The 14,257-nt window shown below is 37.0% G+C and overlaps 1 protein-coding gene across 11 annotated transcripts in view; it reads right to left on the bottom strand.

The window, feature by feature from the left end:
* MIER1 (MIER1 transcriptional regulator) overlaps positions 1-14,257 on the bottom strand; it is a 63,498-nt gene that overhangs the window by 26,236 nt on the left and 23,005 nt on the right. For all 11 annotated transcript variants that reach the window (XM_025393033.1, XM_025393043.1, XM_025393076.1 and 8 more), the window contains 3 exons: positions 4,183-4,344; positions 3,175-3,307; positions 2,414-2,478 (listed from right to left, as the gene is read on the bottom strand). In XM_025393033.1, coding sequence (XP_025248818.1) covers positions 2,414-2,478; positions 3,175-3,307; positions 4,183-4,344 — 360 coding nt within the window. The remainder of the gene's footprint in view (positions 1-2,413; positions 2,479-3,174; positions 3,308-4,182; positions 4,345-14,257) is intronic.

Below are 14,257 nucleotides of genomic sequence, written 5' to 3'. Positions count from 1 at the left end.
TTTGAAGATCATTATATGTAATGTTATCATATATGTAATTTTCCTTTAATCTTTCAAGCAAGCCCCATAAGGCTGACATTGTTATCCCTATACTACATGTAAGAAGAAGATGCTCAAAAATTTGATTTTCTCAGAAGCACACAATTACTAAGTTCTAGAGCTATAACTAAAATTCAGATTTGACTTCAAAACTGTTTCCCCTACCTTGTTTCAATAAAAACTCAATTTCGTAAATCTTTTTTTTTTTTTTTTTGAGACGGAGTCTCGCTCTTGTCACCCAGGCTGGAGTGCAGTGGCCGGATCTCAGCTCACTGCAAGCTCCGCCTCCCGGGTTTACACCATTCTCCTGCCTCAGCCTCCCGAGTAGCTGGGACTACAGGTGCCCGCCACCTCGCCCGGCTAGTTTTTTGTATTTCTTAGTAGAGACGGGGTTTGACAGTGTTAGCCAGGATGGTCTCGATCTCCTGACCTCATGATCCGCCCGTCTCGGCCTCCCAAAGTACTGGGATTACAGGCTTGAGCCACCGCGCCCGGCCAATTTCGTAAATCTTTATAAAAAAAAAAAAAAAGAAGAATCTCTGAACCTTGACAATTATTTACAACAACAAAATCACACTGAAAGAAAACAATCTGCATTTACTCTGGCCTACTTTATTACATAATTTTTTTTCTGAGAAAGGTGTGGTTAATTAATACCCTTTCTGAGTAAGGTATGGGTAATTAATACCCTCCAGCAATGAAGGTGTTCTACCTCTTAGCTTTTGTTCTTGCATTTAAAAAAAAGCACTGAATGCTTAATCAAATACTCTACTGAACACTCCAGATTAAAAAAACAACATATGTTGAAGATACATAAACTTGAATATGTAGTGGGACAGCAATTTAAAAGGACTCCCATGGTTTCTAGCTTTTTTCATCTTAATTTCTGCTTACTGCAGGAATCAGATTAAAAACAGGATGAAAGAACCCTTGCCCAAATGGGCCACACAAATAAACTTTTGTGATTCTTGTTTTCTGTCTTGAGTTCCATCATTTGCTCAAATTAACACATACTGCACACTGGGCTAATATTGTCTCTCAACAAAAATAACATTATTTCTTTTATATAAATGATTTGTTTTAACCAGTTCTACATAAAAAATTTTTTTGAAGACATGGGGTCTCACTAGGTTGCCCAGCCTGGTCTCAAACTCCTAGGCTGAAGTGATTCCGCCTACCTCAGCCTCCCAAGCTGGGACAACAAAGGAAAACATCATTGCAACCAGCTAATTCTACATGACATTTTGACAGATTTTCCTAAGAGCTCAGTTCTTTTACAATAACTTAAAATTCTTTAACTGTATGATTAATTATATGCTATATATTTTATAATTAAAAACTAATCTCAATATATTATCTTTAAATTCATTTCAGAAATTAAGTTGTATATAGTTATGAAGAAGCCAAATCTGTTTCTTCACACAATAAGCTTACCAGTTATAAATGTCAACATTAAATTCAATCATTTGGAGAATTTTCCTTTTATAAAGTAATACAGAATGAAAAACTTACAAACTACTAAACAAAATTTACTTAACAAATATCAAAGCCTCCACAATTGCTTTCCATAATATTGAAATATATATATATGATACTTTTTACAGGGCAACAAATGCCTAATTCAGCACTACTTCAGGACTAAATCAGAAATGTGGATTTTTGTTTTATTTTTTGTTTTGTTTTATAAAATGAGACAGGGGGCCAGGCATGGTGGCTCAAGCCTGTAATCCCACCACTTTGGGAGGCCGAGACAAGCAGATCACGAGGGCAGGAGATGGAGGCCATCCTGGCTAACATGGTGAAACCCCGTCTCTACTAAAAAAACACAAAAAACTAGCCGGGGGTGGTGGCGGGCGCCCATAGTCCCAGCTACTCGGGAGGCTGAGGCAAGAGAATGGCATAAACCCGGGAGGCAGAGCTTGCAGTGAGCTGAGATCCGGCCACTGCACTTCAGCCTGGGTGACAGAGCGAGACTCCGTCTCAAAAAAAAAAAAAAGAGACAGGGTCCCGCAATGCTGCCCAGGCTGGTCTCAAACTCCTGGGCTCAAGCGATCTGCCTGCCTCAGCCTCCCAAAGTGCTGGGATTACAGGCGTGAGCCACCACACCCGGCCAGAAATGTAGATTTCTAATCTTAGTTTGAGTGCCGACTTCCTCAACAAAATCCAATCCTTTAAATTCATTTTATTTTATAAAAAGATAAATATATCTCTAACCTAGATGTGTTAAGGAATCTGAACATTTACCAAACATTTAAATGTCATAAAAGGGCTTACATCGATTTTATCAATATACACAGTTAGTAAAAAATAATTACACTAGGCTTTTAAAAAAATATTAATTTATCTAAATTTTGGGAAAATATTGTTTAACTACCTTTTTCCAGTCTTCTGATGGAATGTAATCTTCATCTTCTTCAGATTCTTCTTCTACTTCACTGTCTAGAATAAATAAGACACCAATACTATAAAATGACTGCTTAAGCTGTCTACATCTACAAATTATTTTTACATCTACCATCAAATATTTGGATATGCTCAAAAGTATCTAATGAATTAAGCCAAGATATTTCTAACCAAATAATTAACACCCTATCACTTAAAAAAACAAAACCAAAAAAACCATTAACTTTCTATGTAACTGTATTCTCATGAAATAATTTCCTATAAAAACTTATGGGAAAAAACCGATTTAGAATAAAGATAATATTACCTTACTACATATTTCATGACAGTTTATTTTCTTCAAGTGTTTTTCTTCTTTTTAAACTAGAGAAATTTAGGTGTATTTATCAATATACCTAAAAAAGGCTAAGAGGCAAAGAAAGTAAAAAATGGAAACTAAGGGAAAGACTATGAGAAATAAAAAGATGACCATGAAACAAACATTTAAAAACAGGGCAAGGAAAAAACAAATACAACTGAAGTCAAGCAGTACATGACACAATTACCATAGTATATTCACTAACAACAGGGACCGTGCATTACTAAACTAATAACTTCCAATAAAAATCCATTTACTGTTGAAAAGAATTTCAGACTAAATGAATTTAAAGACCAGTTTAAAAAATGAGGATTTTAGGTAATACCTAAAATAGTAAAAATTATATTCAAATATTATCAACCAGTAACACTTACTTGTATCAAAATATTTACATCGACGTGGGCGGATAATTTCCTGGGCATCTTGAGAAGCAACAGATTGTGATGGATCATCATTGGAAGACTGAGTTTCATCCTCCTGACCTGATGAATCCTTTATATTCTCCTCCTGAGGAATAATAAATTTAATTTCTTTAAGATGTAAAGAAAATGGTTGCAGATGAAAGGCCACAGCATATAAATTTTGTTCTAATATAAGCAGAAGACTAAAATGAATATACTAGATGTAATATCGTATTCTGGGTTGGATCCTGCAACAGGAAAAGTACATTAGCAGAAAAGGATCATATAGGAACTTTCTATACTAGCTTTAAAAGTTTTATAAATCTAAAATTATTTCAAAATAAAGAAAAATAAACACAAACTGCCAATTAGCCTTCATTATTTAAAAGCAATAGCATTTTTTTGAAAGTTGGTATAAATGGCCAGGTGTAGTGGCGCACGCCTGTACTCCCAGCACTTTGGGAGGCCAAGGCAGTTCATGAGGTCAGGACATCGAGACCATCCTGGCTAACGTGGTGAAACCTTGTCTCTACTAAAAATACAAAAACTTAGCCAGGCGTAGTGGTGGGCACCTGTAGTCCCAGCTACTTGGGAGGCTGAGGCAGGAGAATGGCATGAACCTGGGAGGCAGAGCTTGCAGTGAGCCAAGATAGCGCCACTGCACTCCAGCCTGGGTGACAGAGCGAGACTCCATCTCCAAAAAAACCACACAAACAAAAAAAGAAAGTTGGTATAAATAAATTAGAATAAGCACTGGAAAAAAAAGACCTGAAACGAGAAGACCAAACTGTTACCTCTCAGGAGCAGATTACAGGGGATTTCCAATTTTTATGTTATGTATTTCTGTAATATCTTAATGTTTAACACTTTTAAAATCAGGAAAAGTAAAGATTATAAAAACAAGTAATCAAAATGTATTAAGAAATTTTAACTTCAACAAGAATAAAGACTACAATCTTAAATATATGTATGTACACTTACTTTATTTTCCCCACTACAGCCACTGTTGTCATCATTATCAGCATCTTCATCATCTTCACCTTCTTCTTCCTCTTCCTCCTCTTCCTCATCTTCTTCAGGTAGTCGAACAGTACTACCATAACCGTAAAGGCTGAGAAGTTCATGAATTGGCATGTCACCTTCCTAAATAAATAAAAATAAAAGTTAATTTCTGAATCAGTGATATTTCTGATTCCCAGGCTATAATCCACAAATCTGTGGAGTATTCATTCTATACTGAAGAATAAAAGCTGTATCATGAATTCTCAGATCATAAAAAAGTAAAACTGAAAATATTTCTGAAACCCATGAATATCCCAATCTTTTTAGTATTTCTATAAAATTAACCAATTCCAATTGCTGACAAGATTTTTAAGTATAATTAAAAAGTAGCCTTGGTCTAACATGGACTATTCTTTTTGCAATCAATTCAATATATGCACAATGACAGTTAACGCTATGCATGGATGCCCACTCTTAATAAGAGTACCATACTTGAGGGTGGAGAAATAGAACGAGAATTAGACTATAAATTAAGTTAACAAACCCAGAAAGGCAGATGAAATTCAGAGCATCCAGAGCTCAGCCCGAACACATGAAAAAAAACCCCCCCCAAAAAAAAACCAGTAGTAATATACAGAAATGATAATGGACTACATTAACCATATATTCTTTTCTATGGTTATCTCCATTTACACATAAAATTATCTCATGCAATCCTTACCATCTATCATACCGACTTGTTATATTATTTCCATTTCATAGATGAGAAAACAGAGGCTGACAGCTTAAGCATTTCTTCAGAAATCACACAAGTTACAAGGAGTAGAGCCAGATTTAAACAGTCTAACTCCAAAAGCCCATATTCATATCAATACACCACGGTGCCTCGGCCAGGGACTTCCCTCAATCCCCACAAAAATCAGACCCTCTGTGGATGCAAAAGAAATGTCCATATGCAATGAAATGAGATCAGCTTTCTATACAAACTACTCACTCTAACCAGTAAACAAGAAAACAAGAAATGCACAGCATCAGGGAAACGTTAACAGAATTCTGATTATAAAAAGGAAATTTAATCCAAATCATGTGAATACATTATACACTCATGCACACCCACATACAATGCACATGGTCTGAAGCAAAACAGTCAAAAAATCATCAGTTTAGCAGCTAGAAAAAAAGGGTAATCATGAATAAGACATGGTTCATATTTCTCCAGCAGTCATGGAAAGAAAGAAATAAGTCTAGCTAGTGTGTTAAACACATTGCTACAATGGGTATCGGTAAATCAGACTGGATTAGATGACACAATTAACCTCCATCACTCAAAATCCATGTGAGAAAAAATTAATGATTATAATTTGAAAAGATTTTCTTATGAAGAACTAGGAAGAAGGCATCATCCAAAACTTCTATCTCACATTACAAATGGATATTCTGGTTATGAATGAGTTTGTGAATCTATTTCTGAAAGATAAATCAATTCCAAGACCCCTAATGATTTGCAGAAGCTACAACCTGAAAAAGTGGTAACTTTATCAAGGCAAGGTATTGCCCACTTGGGTGCAAGTGATTTGCCCACCTTGGCTTCCCAAAATGTAGGATTGGAAACGTGAGCCACCGTGCCCAGCATAAAGCTAGTTTTATACACAAGAATAACAAATAGCTGCCATAAAGTGTCTTCTATGTGTCAGGCATTTGTGATAGGTGCTTTGATTTCAGTCTTTTTTTCTTGCAACAATGAAAGCAGTGTCAAAACACACAATTCCATTAAATCTGCACTGATAGAGACTTTATTATAATACCCAGACCTTCTAATCTCAGGTCATTTAACTTTGCTTAGGCTCACACCCTGCACCCCCAAATCAGAAGCAAGTTTAGCAACTGATCACTATTGTGAAGAAAAGCCACTGAAGTCACTAGTATGAATAAGGGCCCCAAAAAGATAAAATATAAGCGTAACAGTTTGCAACTAAAATTTACATAGGCCTTAAGAGTTCATGAAAAACTTGTTTCATTATTTGATCCTCAAAACTATCCTGTTACTACTACCTTTAATTTTTATAACTGTGTTATAACTAATCCTTTGAAACCACACAGCTAATTACACAGTCGTGCTCTATTTTGAACTCATCTTCTGACAAGATCATGGTACTTGGTTCACTCCAAAAAAAGAGGTGTATAATCAACCAAATAAATGCCCTCAGGCTCTCTACCATTGGTCTGTCTTAAGGGCATCCGAATTACCTTGAGGGTTTACTAAAACGGGCTGCTGAGCCTCACCCAAGTTTCTGACCTAGTAAGTCTCCAGTGAAGCCTGAGAACCTACAATTAAAAAAAGAAAAAAAAAAAATCTCAGGTGATGCTAATGCTGCTGGTATGAGACCACCTTGGAAACCACTAATCTCACAGGTCTGGATGAGATACCTGCAAATCACCTTATCCAATGGGAGGTAATAAAGCTTGAACATTAACTTTAATAAAGCTTATCATATGACATATGATATCCAGCTCAAATATTTGTCAAAAGGATAGGTGACATACTAACTACACGGAGAAAAAATTTTTCTTTTTTAACCATTATCAAGAATGTAGAATGTCTGACAATCATAGTTAGATTAAGGTTTTTCCCTCTTGGATATACAGATGAGAAGTGTGACTCACTTTATAAAAATTCATTTCTCAGGCCAAGCGCAGTGGCTCACGCCTGTAATCCCAGCACTTTGGGAGGCTGAGGTTGGCAACACTTAAGGTCAGGAGTTCAAGACCAGCCTGGTCAACAAGGCAAAACCCCAACTCCACTAAAAATACAAAACAATCAGCCACAGGCATGGTGGTGCACACCTGTACTCTCAGCTACTCAGGAGGCTGAGGCAGGATAATTGCTTGAACCCAGGAAGCAGGGGTTGCAGTGAGATGAGATCATGCCACTGCACTCCAGCCTGGGTGACAGAGTGAGACTGTCTCAAGAAAAAAAAAGGAAAAAGGAAAAAGAAAAAAATTCATTTCTCAAAGAAAAATTCTCCAACACCTCCAATATTGACTAAGCGGAGAACAGAGAGTCAAAAGTGGCCTGATCACACTGCATTTAGAGGGGGAATGCTTGAATTACAATCGTAATAGAACTGGCACAGATGGAGAAAAATCATTCAAGTCACAGCAAATGACAAATGCACAGGTACAGAAACAAAAATGAATAATCCAGTCACCCTGATTAGAGCAGACATACCATTTATAGTAACTAAAAAAAAAAAAAAGTATCATTTCAGAAGGCTACACATTACTGAAAGATCAGTTATAGATTAATGAAAGTGAGGATTACTATTTTTAACTACTTTCTCTAGTTCTATGTAATTTTTAAAGGGATCTGTTATATTCCTGACTCAATTTGAGCATACTGAATGGTTACTAACACTATGGAAGTATTTAGGGGAAATTACACACACAATAAAACACTCAACATGAACTTAGGCAGGGGAAGATTTAGTTTGCTTGCCAAGCAGACTGAGCCAAGTGGGAATCCACTGCTATCATTCACTACACATTCACCTGTATTATGATCAGAAACTAAATGAAATTAGTGGTTGTGGAAAAGAAAAAATTTAAGAGACGCAACAGGATTCAACCAGGGATTAGGAGAGATGGAGGTCCTGGTGATGCTGAATCCCTGGTTCCATATATTCCTTGTACCCAACTACACATTCATATTCCTTCTAATAGTTTATTTTTACACAAGGTTATTTTTAGATGGGTTTTATCAAATGTAAACAAAATATCCTTACTCAATCAACAAAATGCTTACTTATGCTGGGCGCAGTGGCTCACACCCGTAATCCCAGTACTTTGGGAGACTGAGGGGGCAGATCACTTGAGGTCAAGAGTTCAAGACCGGACTGGCCAACATGGTGGAACCCCATCTCTATTAAAAATACAAAAACTAGCCAGGCATGGTAGTGCTGGCATGTAATCCCAGCTACTCAGGAGGCTGAGGCAACTGCTTGAACCCAGGAGGCAGAGGCTGCAGTGAGCCGAGACTGTGTCACTGCACTCCAGCCTGGGCGACAGAGTAAGACCCTGTCTCAAGAAAATTTAAAAAAAAAAGAAAAAAAAATGCTTACTTAATAGTATTAAACTTGTAACTCAGCTGTCACCCAATATCAGGTGAGTAATATCAGCTTAGTAAGCAACAAAGAAAAAATCACCACCACCAAAAATACAACTTGAAGCATGACAGCATAAAAAGTCTCTTATTTAATCTAAGGTAAAAGTGAAAATCTTGCAGCAAACTCTGGGCTACAACTACAATAAAAACCAGAATCAATTTTGCTGAGGAATCCTGTTTCAAATTGCAATAGCATGTATTTGTGTTCCTGCTTTGTGCTAACTGAAGTACTTAAAGATTTAGCAAGCATAAACAAGCATCACATAAGGATTATTTATTTCCCCTGCAAGCCTCTCCTACTCTCTTCTACTTCTGTACTTTGAAATGTTCTTTCTTCCATTCCAAACATTTATTTTTCTTGAAAGTTCACCTCCTGGACCACAGCAGCTGACATAATTGGAATCACTGTATTCTCTGGCCATATATTTGGAGTGGGCACATGACCCACGCTTGTCCATACTTTGTTTCTGGATTTTTATCAACAGCAACTTAAGAAAGAAGCACAGACTATCTCAAGAAGTAAATGTGGGAGACCTACAAACTGACAGCATCATATGAAGAAAGTTGGTCTGAAAAGAGAAGTCAGGTGAGTCAGCTGGGACATGGTGGCTCACGCCTGTAATCTTAGCACTTTGGGAGGCCAAGGTAGGCAGATCACTTGAACTCAGGAGTTCAAGACCAGACTGGGCAACATGGCGAAACACTGTCCCTACAAAAAATACAACAAGAATTAGCTGGGTGTGGTGGCGCATGCTCATAGTCCCAGCTACTAGGGGGGCTGAGGCAGGAGGATGGCTTCATCCAGGGAGGTTGAGGCTGCAGTGAGCCAAGGCTGCACTGCTGCACTCCAGCCTGAGTGACAAAGTGAGACACTGTCTCAAAAACAAAAAGAGGTAAACCATGTAGACAAGCAGAAATAGAGAAAATAAATTCTGGTGGCACTTGAGTCCCTGGGGAGCAGATATATCCGTCCTTTAATGAAATTCCATGAGACTTACATGAAATTCTTCATTTTGTCTAACCTAGTTTGAGGTTAGACTGTGTGTAATCTAGTTACAGACAGATTTCTGTCTCTGCACCCCCAAATTCCAATGCTATAAACAGTAATGATATGGTGTAACACAAATATTCTGTTATTTCCCTCTGAAAAAAAGACTTAAGGATGAATAAAACTTGGCCAAAAGTAGTACACTGTTATACCAGGGCCTGTCAGCCACCTGTTCCAGAGAATTTCTCATTAGTTTATATTACCAAAGGCTACATTCTACCAGTTACTCAAGGGCTTACTTCAATTTAAATTGAAACATCACAATAAAGTGGCACAGTGTTTTAATCCCATTCACGTAAGTGTTAAAAGAGTATAAAAAGGGGAGAACAGAGTGTAAGAGAAAATTATGTGTCAAGTTGTAAATTTTCAGTTATAGGTCAGGGACTTTTTTGAATCTTATGAATGACATTAACTACTAAGATTTATTTTGTGTTTATTATGTGCCAAATATTATGTTAAGTGCTTTAGATATATTATTCTTGTAATAACATCTGAAGTTTAACAATCTTAAGTAATCTATCCTAAGTCACAAACTGAAATAAGAAGTAGAGCTGGATTACGAACCTGGGCAGTTTAACTCACTGCTTTACACTGCCCTTCTGTACATATGCGTATATACTGCCTTCTTCAAAATCTAACATCAGGTTAAGTATACAGCATCCTGTTATAATGTGAACTAAGAGGACTGATAATCTGTGAGAAATAAGGAAAGTGAGCATAGTACATGATAAATAAAAATACTGGAATGTAGCCAGGCACGGTGGCATGCACTTGCAGTCCTAACTACTCAGGAGGCTGAAGTGAGAGGAAGGCATGAACCCAGGAGTTTGAGGGTGCTTGAGTTATGACTGCACCACTGCACTCCAGCCAGCATGACAGAATGACACCCTGTCTCTAAAAAATTAAATTTAAAAAAAAAAAAAAAAAGGAATACACACTGTATTTGCAGATTGTACTTTAAGAAATGAGTTGTTTTACACTGTAACAAAAGGAGGGGCAATCATGTCTGCATAAGCTAAAGGAAGGCTGGCTGAAGGTGGGAGAAATTGACTTTTTAAAAGATAAACTGACCAGGCTCGGTGGCTCACGCCTATAATCCCAGCACTTTGGGAGGCCAAAGTGGGAGGACTGCTTGCACACAGGAGTTCAAGACCAGCCTGGGCAACAGAGCAAGAACCCATCTCTACAAAAAATAAAAAATTAGCCGGGCATAGTAGTGTGCCTACAGTCTCAGCTACGCAGGTGGTGAGGCAGGTGGATCGCATGAGCCTGGGAGGGTGACAGAGTAAGACCCTGTATCAAAAAGGATAAACACCATATACTATATCTCAAGTTAAGTCTGCTCTAATTTCAAGACAATAGGGTAAAGTTATCAAACACCAACATATTATAAGGTTGGAGTGGCATCCAACTCCTAGCTGCAGAAGAGGTGCTAGTTCCTAGCTCCTTCTCCCTCACATCAGGAGGTTAGTCATTAAGAAATGGCAGATGCTGACCTTCAAGTCAGGGCCATTTGATGGATGGAGATAGTACTCTTCTTACACCTGTTGTACCAAAACTGACTTACCAATAAAATGCTAATGAAGATAGGAAGAAGAGGCTGATTTCCAGCCAAAAAGGCCTAAGGGACCACATCCAGACTGAACTAGAGAGATGGTTCCTAAGGTAACCAACCTCTTGGGGCTGGGGCTTGACTAGAAGATACAACCATATAGGAATGAAGGCAGTGAACTCTTCTTTATAATCCTCACACTGAGATTTCTTTTCTATCTATATAATGTGTGTATACTTCAATCTCTCACATTTTAATCTCACATTTTAATTATTCTCTAGCTCTGGAGATTCACTGGATGGAACACATCCGGTACTTTAAAAGTATATATTAAGTACTGATACTGTTATAGTGTGATTTTTATAAAATATATCTAAATACATGAAGATACTACAATCTAGATCTTTCTTTTCCCAAATGGACTGCCACAATTGTGCCCATTTAGAGTCTCTGATTTTAAAGAGTTCATTTGGAAAACAAGAGTTAAACGCGAGTGTTTCTATTTGTAGCAAACAAAAGTCCATCTATGGCCAGGTGCAACAGCTCATGCCTGTAACCCCAGCACTTTGGGAGGCTGAGAAGGGCAGATCACTTGAGGCCGGGAGTTCGAGACCAGCCTGGGCAACATGGTAAAACCTTGTCTCTACTAAAAATACAAAAATTAGCACACGCCTGTAATCCTAGCTACTCGAGAGACTGAGACAGGAGAATTGCTTGAACCCAGGAGGCAGAGATTGCAGTAAGCTGAGATCGTGCCACTGCACTGCAGCCCAGGCAACAGAGTGAGACTCTGTCTCAAAAAAACAAGTCTATTTACTATGAGAATGATTCTGATATTCCCTTCAAGATCCCCACAATAAATAATAACCTATATGCCCAATTTTATTAAAACATGTTATCTTTTATATTGCCATAATCCATGCATACAAATGTAACAATACACATCAAAACTTCTATCATTAGTTTTCACTGAAAATTCTAGAATTCAAATTCAATGAACTTAAAACCAAATGCTATATAGTTATTGATATTTCCTGAATGAATGTCAGAGTTCTGCCACAATACATCAAAAATTCATTTCATGCAACCGAAGTGTAAGGTGAAAAACACTTTATCAATCCCTGACATAACTAATGTTTTGCTTCTATAAAAGCAAATAAATAATCAACACAACAAAATCTTATTCACTTTTTAAATAAAAACAACAAGGATTTTGTTTGGTTTATACCTAAAGAGTTAGTAACTCTAGGAAATCCAACAAATTGGCTCCAAAATATTGCTTAGCTTCAGGTTATAGAGAAAAAGCATTCTGTGCTACTTAAAACAAAGCTTTAATTGTTTCTGGGAGAAGTCAGAGAAGAATCTGAGAAGGTATAAGGTTGCCTAGTTGAAAGGATGATAAAGGATTGGTTCAACTGTCTTTTTTTCCCTATCTCTATAAATAATTCTATTTTAACTTCTATTTCCTAAGGCAGAGTCACTTGAAAGCAAGTTTTAAGGCACTATATGGGGCTGGGGAAAGGAATAGGAGAGAGAAACAGGAAAAGGCAATGATATAACCAAAATTTTAGCACAGCCCATTAGTAATTTTCTACTAATTAAATGTAATAAATATTTCATTTTCTGAAATAGAAAAAAATCATTCTAACTCATAACCCATTATGAAAACTGTACTTATTTTCTCTTGCTAATTAGTATTTGAGCTAATACAGAATATAAAACAAAAAGTATAAGATTTTATTACTGTACCTTTTATCCCACAGATGGCTATTCAGAAGCAAAAAATATATCTAAAGTGATAGATGCTTCTCTGAATATAGGCAAACTGAAAATAATTGTCTTCTCACTTCAGAAATACACGAAGTGACTATGATTGTTAAATCAACTGTTTCCCTTGATTCAGAATCTAGATTCTGAATCATTCAATTATAACTGTTTTTGAATCGCTTCCCAGCCTCCTACTTTTAAAGAATAGTTCTGACTCCAAGTTCTTCAAGTGCCCTGTTTTCAGAGACACAGTCTCTGATAAATAAAACAACAGGGTAAATAGTAGTAACATTTTTACTCTGTCACCTAGGCTGGGGAGCAGTGGTGCTATCATAGCTCACTGCAGCCTCAGATTCCTGGGCCCCAGCAATCCTCCCACCTGAGCCTCATGAATTGTTGGAACTACAGGTGCCTGCCACCATGCCTAATTCATCTTTTTAAAATTTTTTTGGTAGAGATGTGGGTCTCACTATGTTGCCCAGGCTGGTCTTGAATTCCAGGCCTCAAGTAATCCTCCTGCCTTGGCCTTCCAAAGTACTGAGATTACGGGCATAAACCACTATGCCCAGCCTTTCATATGCTTTTTAACCCATTCTTGAAAGACTTTTGTGATAGCCAATATATAACTTTGACACATTAAATTATTCACACATTGTGGATTAAGTCAGCTGTAATCACTAAATGATCTAATCCCAAAGCCAGCTCTAATCCCACAATGGGATCACCTAACAAGATTTGAATAAACAGTAATAGAACTCCTTTCTGAGCTCTTTGAATGTATCCTTTAAAAAGTTACAAACTAAAATTATGAGACATAGGTCTTTATTACCATAAAAGTATAAGCACATTTTCCATGACATTATGTATTCTAAATCCTTAAAGACTGAAACTATGTCTTATTTCTTATGTTCTTTTTATCATGGAGTACAGGAAATCATATGCATGATAAAATTTTATTAGAACATACCAGACTGATATCCATTCATTCATACAATACTTTTGAGTGAACACTCTTGCAAGGTACCATGAAATATACTGGTGAATAACACAGTCATTTTATTTCATTTTATCTTCTCAAAACCAGTGGCGGTACAGCCAATAAAGAAACAATTACAAATTGTGTCCTAACACTAAAGAAAGCATTGAATAGGATACAGTGGTAAAAATAAATAAATAAATAAATAAATAAAACAAAACAAAACTAATTAAAAGCTAATTAGGGGACAGGAAAGGCTGCTATTCTGAGGAGGCAACACCGAACCCAGAGGATAAGTAGCCGGCCTTGGGCTTCAGCTTATTCAGTGAGAATAAGCTGAAAATCCTTGAGGCAGAAAGAAACTCGCTTATTTAACAACAAAAGCAGCTAGTGTGGCTATAACATAGGTAGTATGATACATGGATGAAAAGCCATTATCATAAAGGTGGCCTTGCTGGCCTGGTTGAGGAGTTTGGGTTTTCTTTGTTTATAATAGGAAGCCAGGAGGTTGATATAAATTGATTTACGTTTTGAAAAGAAGATTATGGC

This window comes from Theropithecus gelada, chromosome 1 (assembly GCF_003255815.1).
Source record: "Theropithecus gelada isolate Dixy chromosome 1, Tgel_1.0, whole genome shotgun sequence".
Lineage (NCBI taxonomy): Eukaryota > Metazoa > Chordata > Mammalia > Primates > Cercopithecidae > Theropithecus > Theropithecus gelada.
The sequence above is the reverse complement of the archived record's forward strand: the minus strand, read 5'-3'. Positions and strand labels throughout refer to the sequence as shown.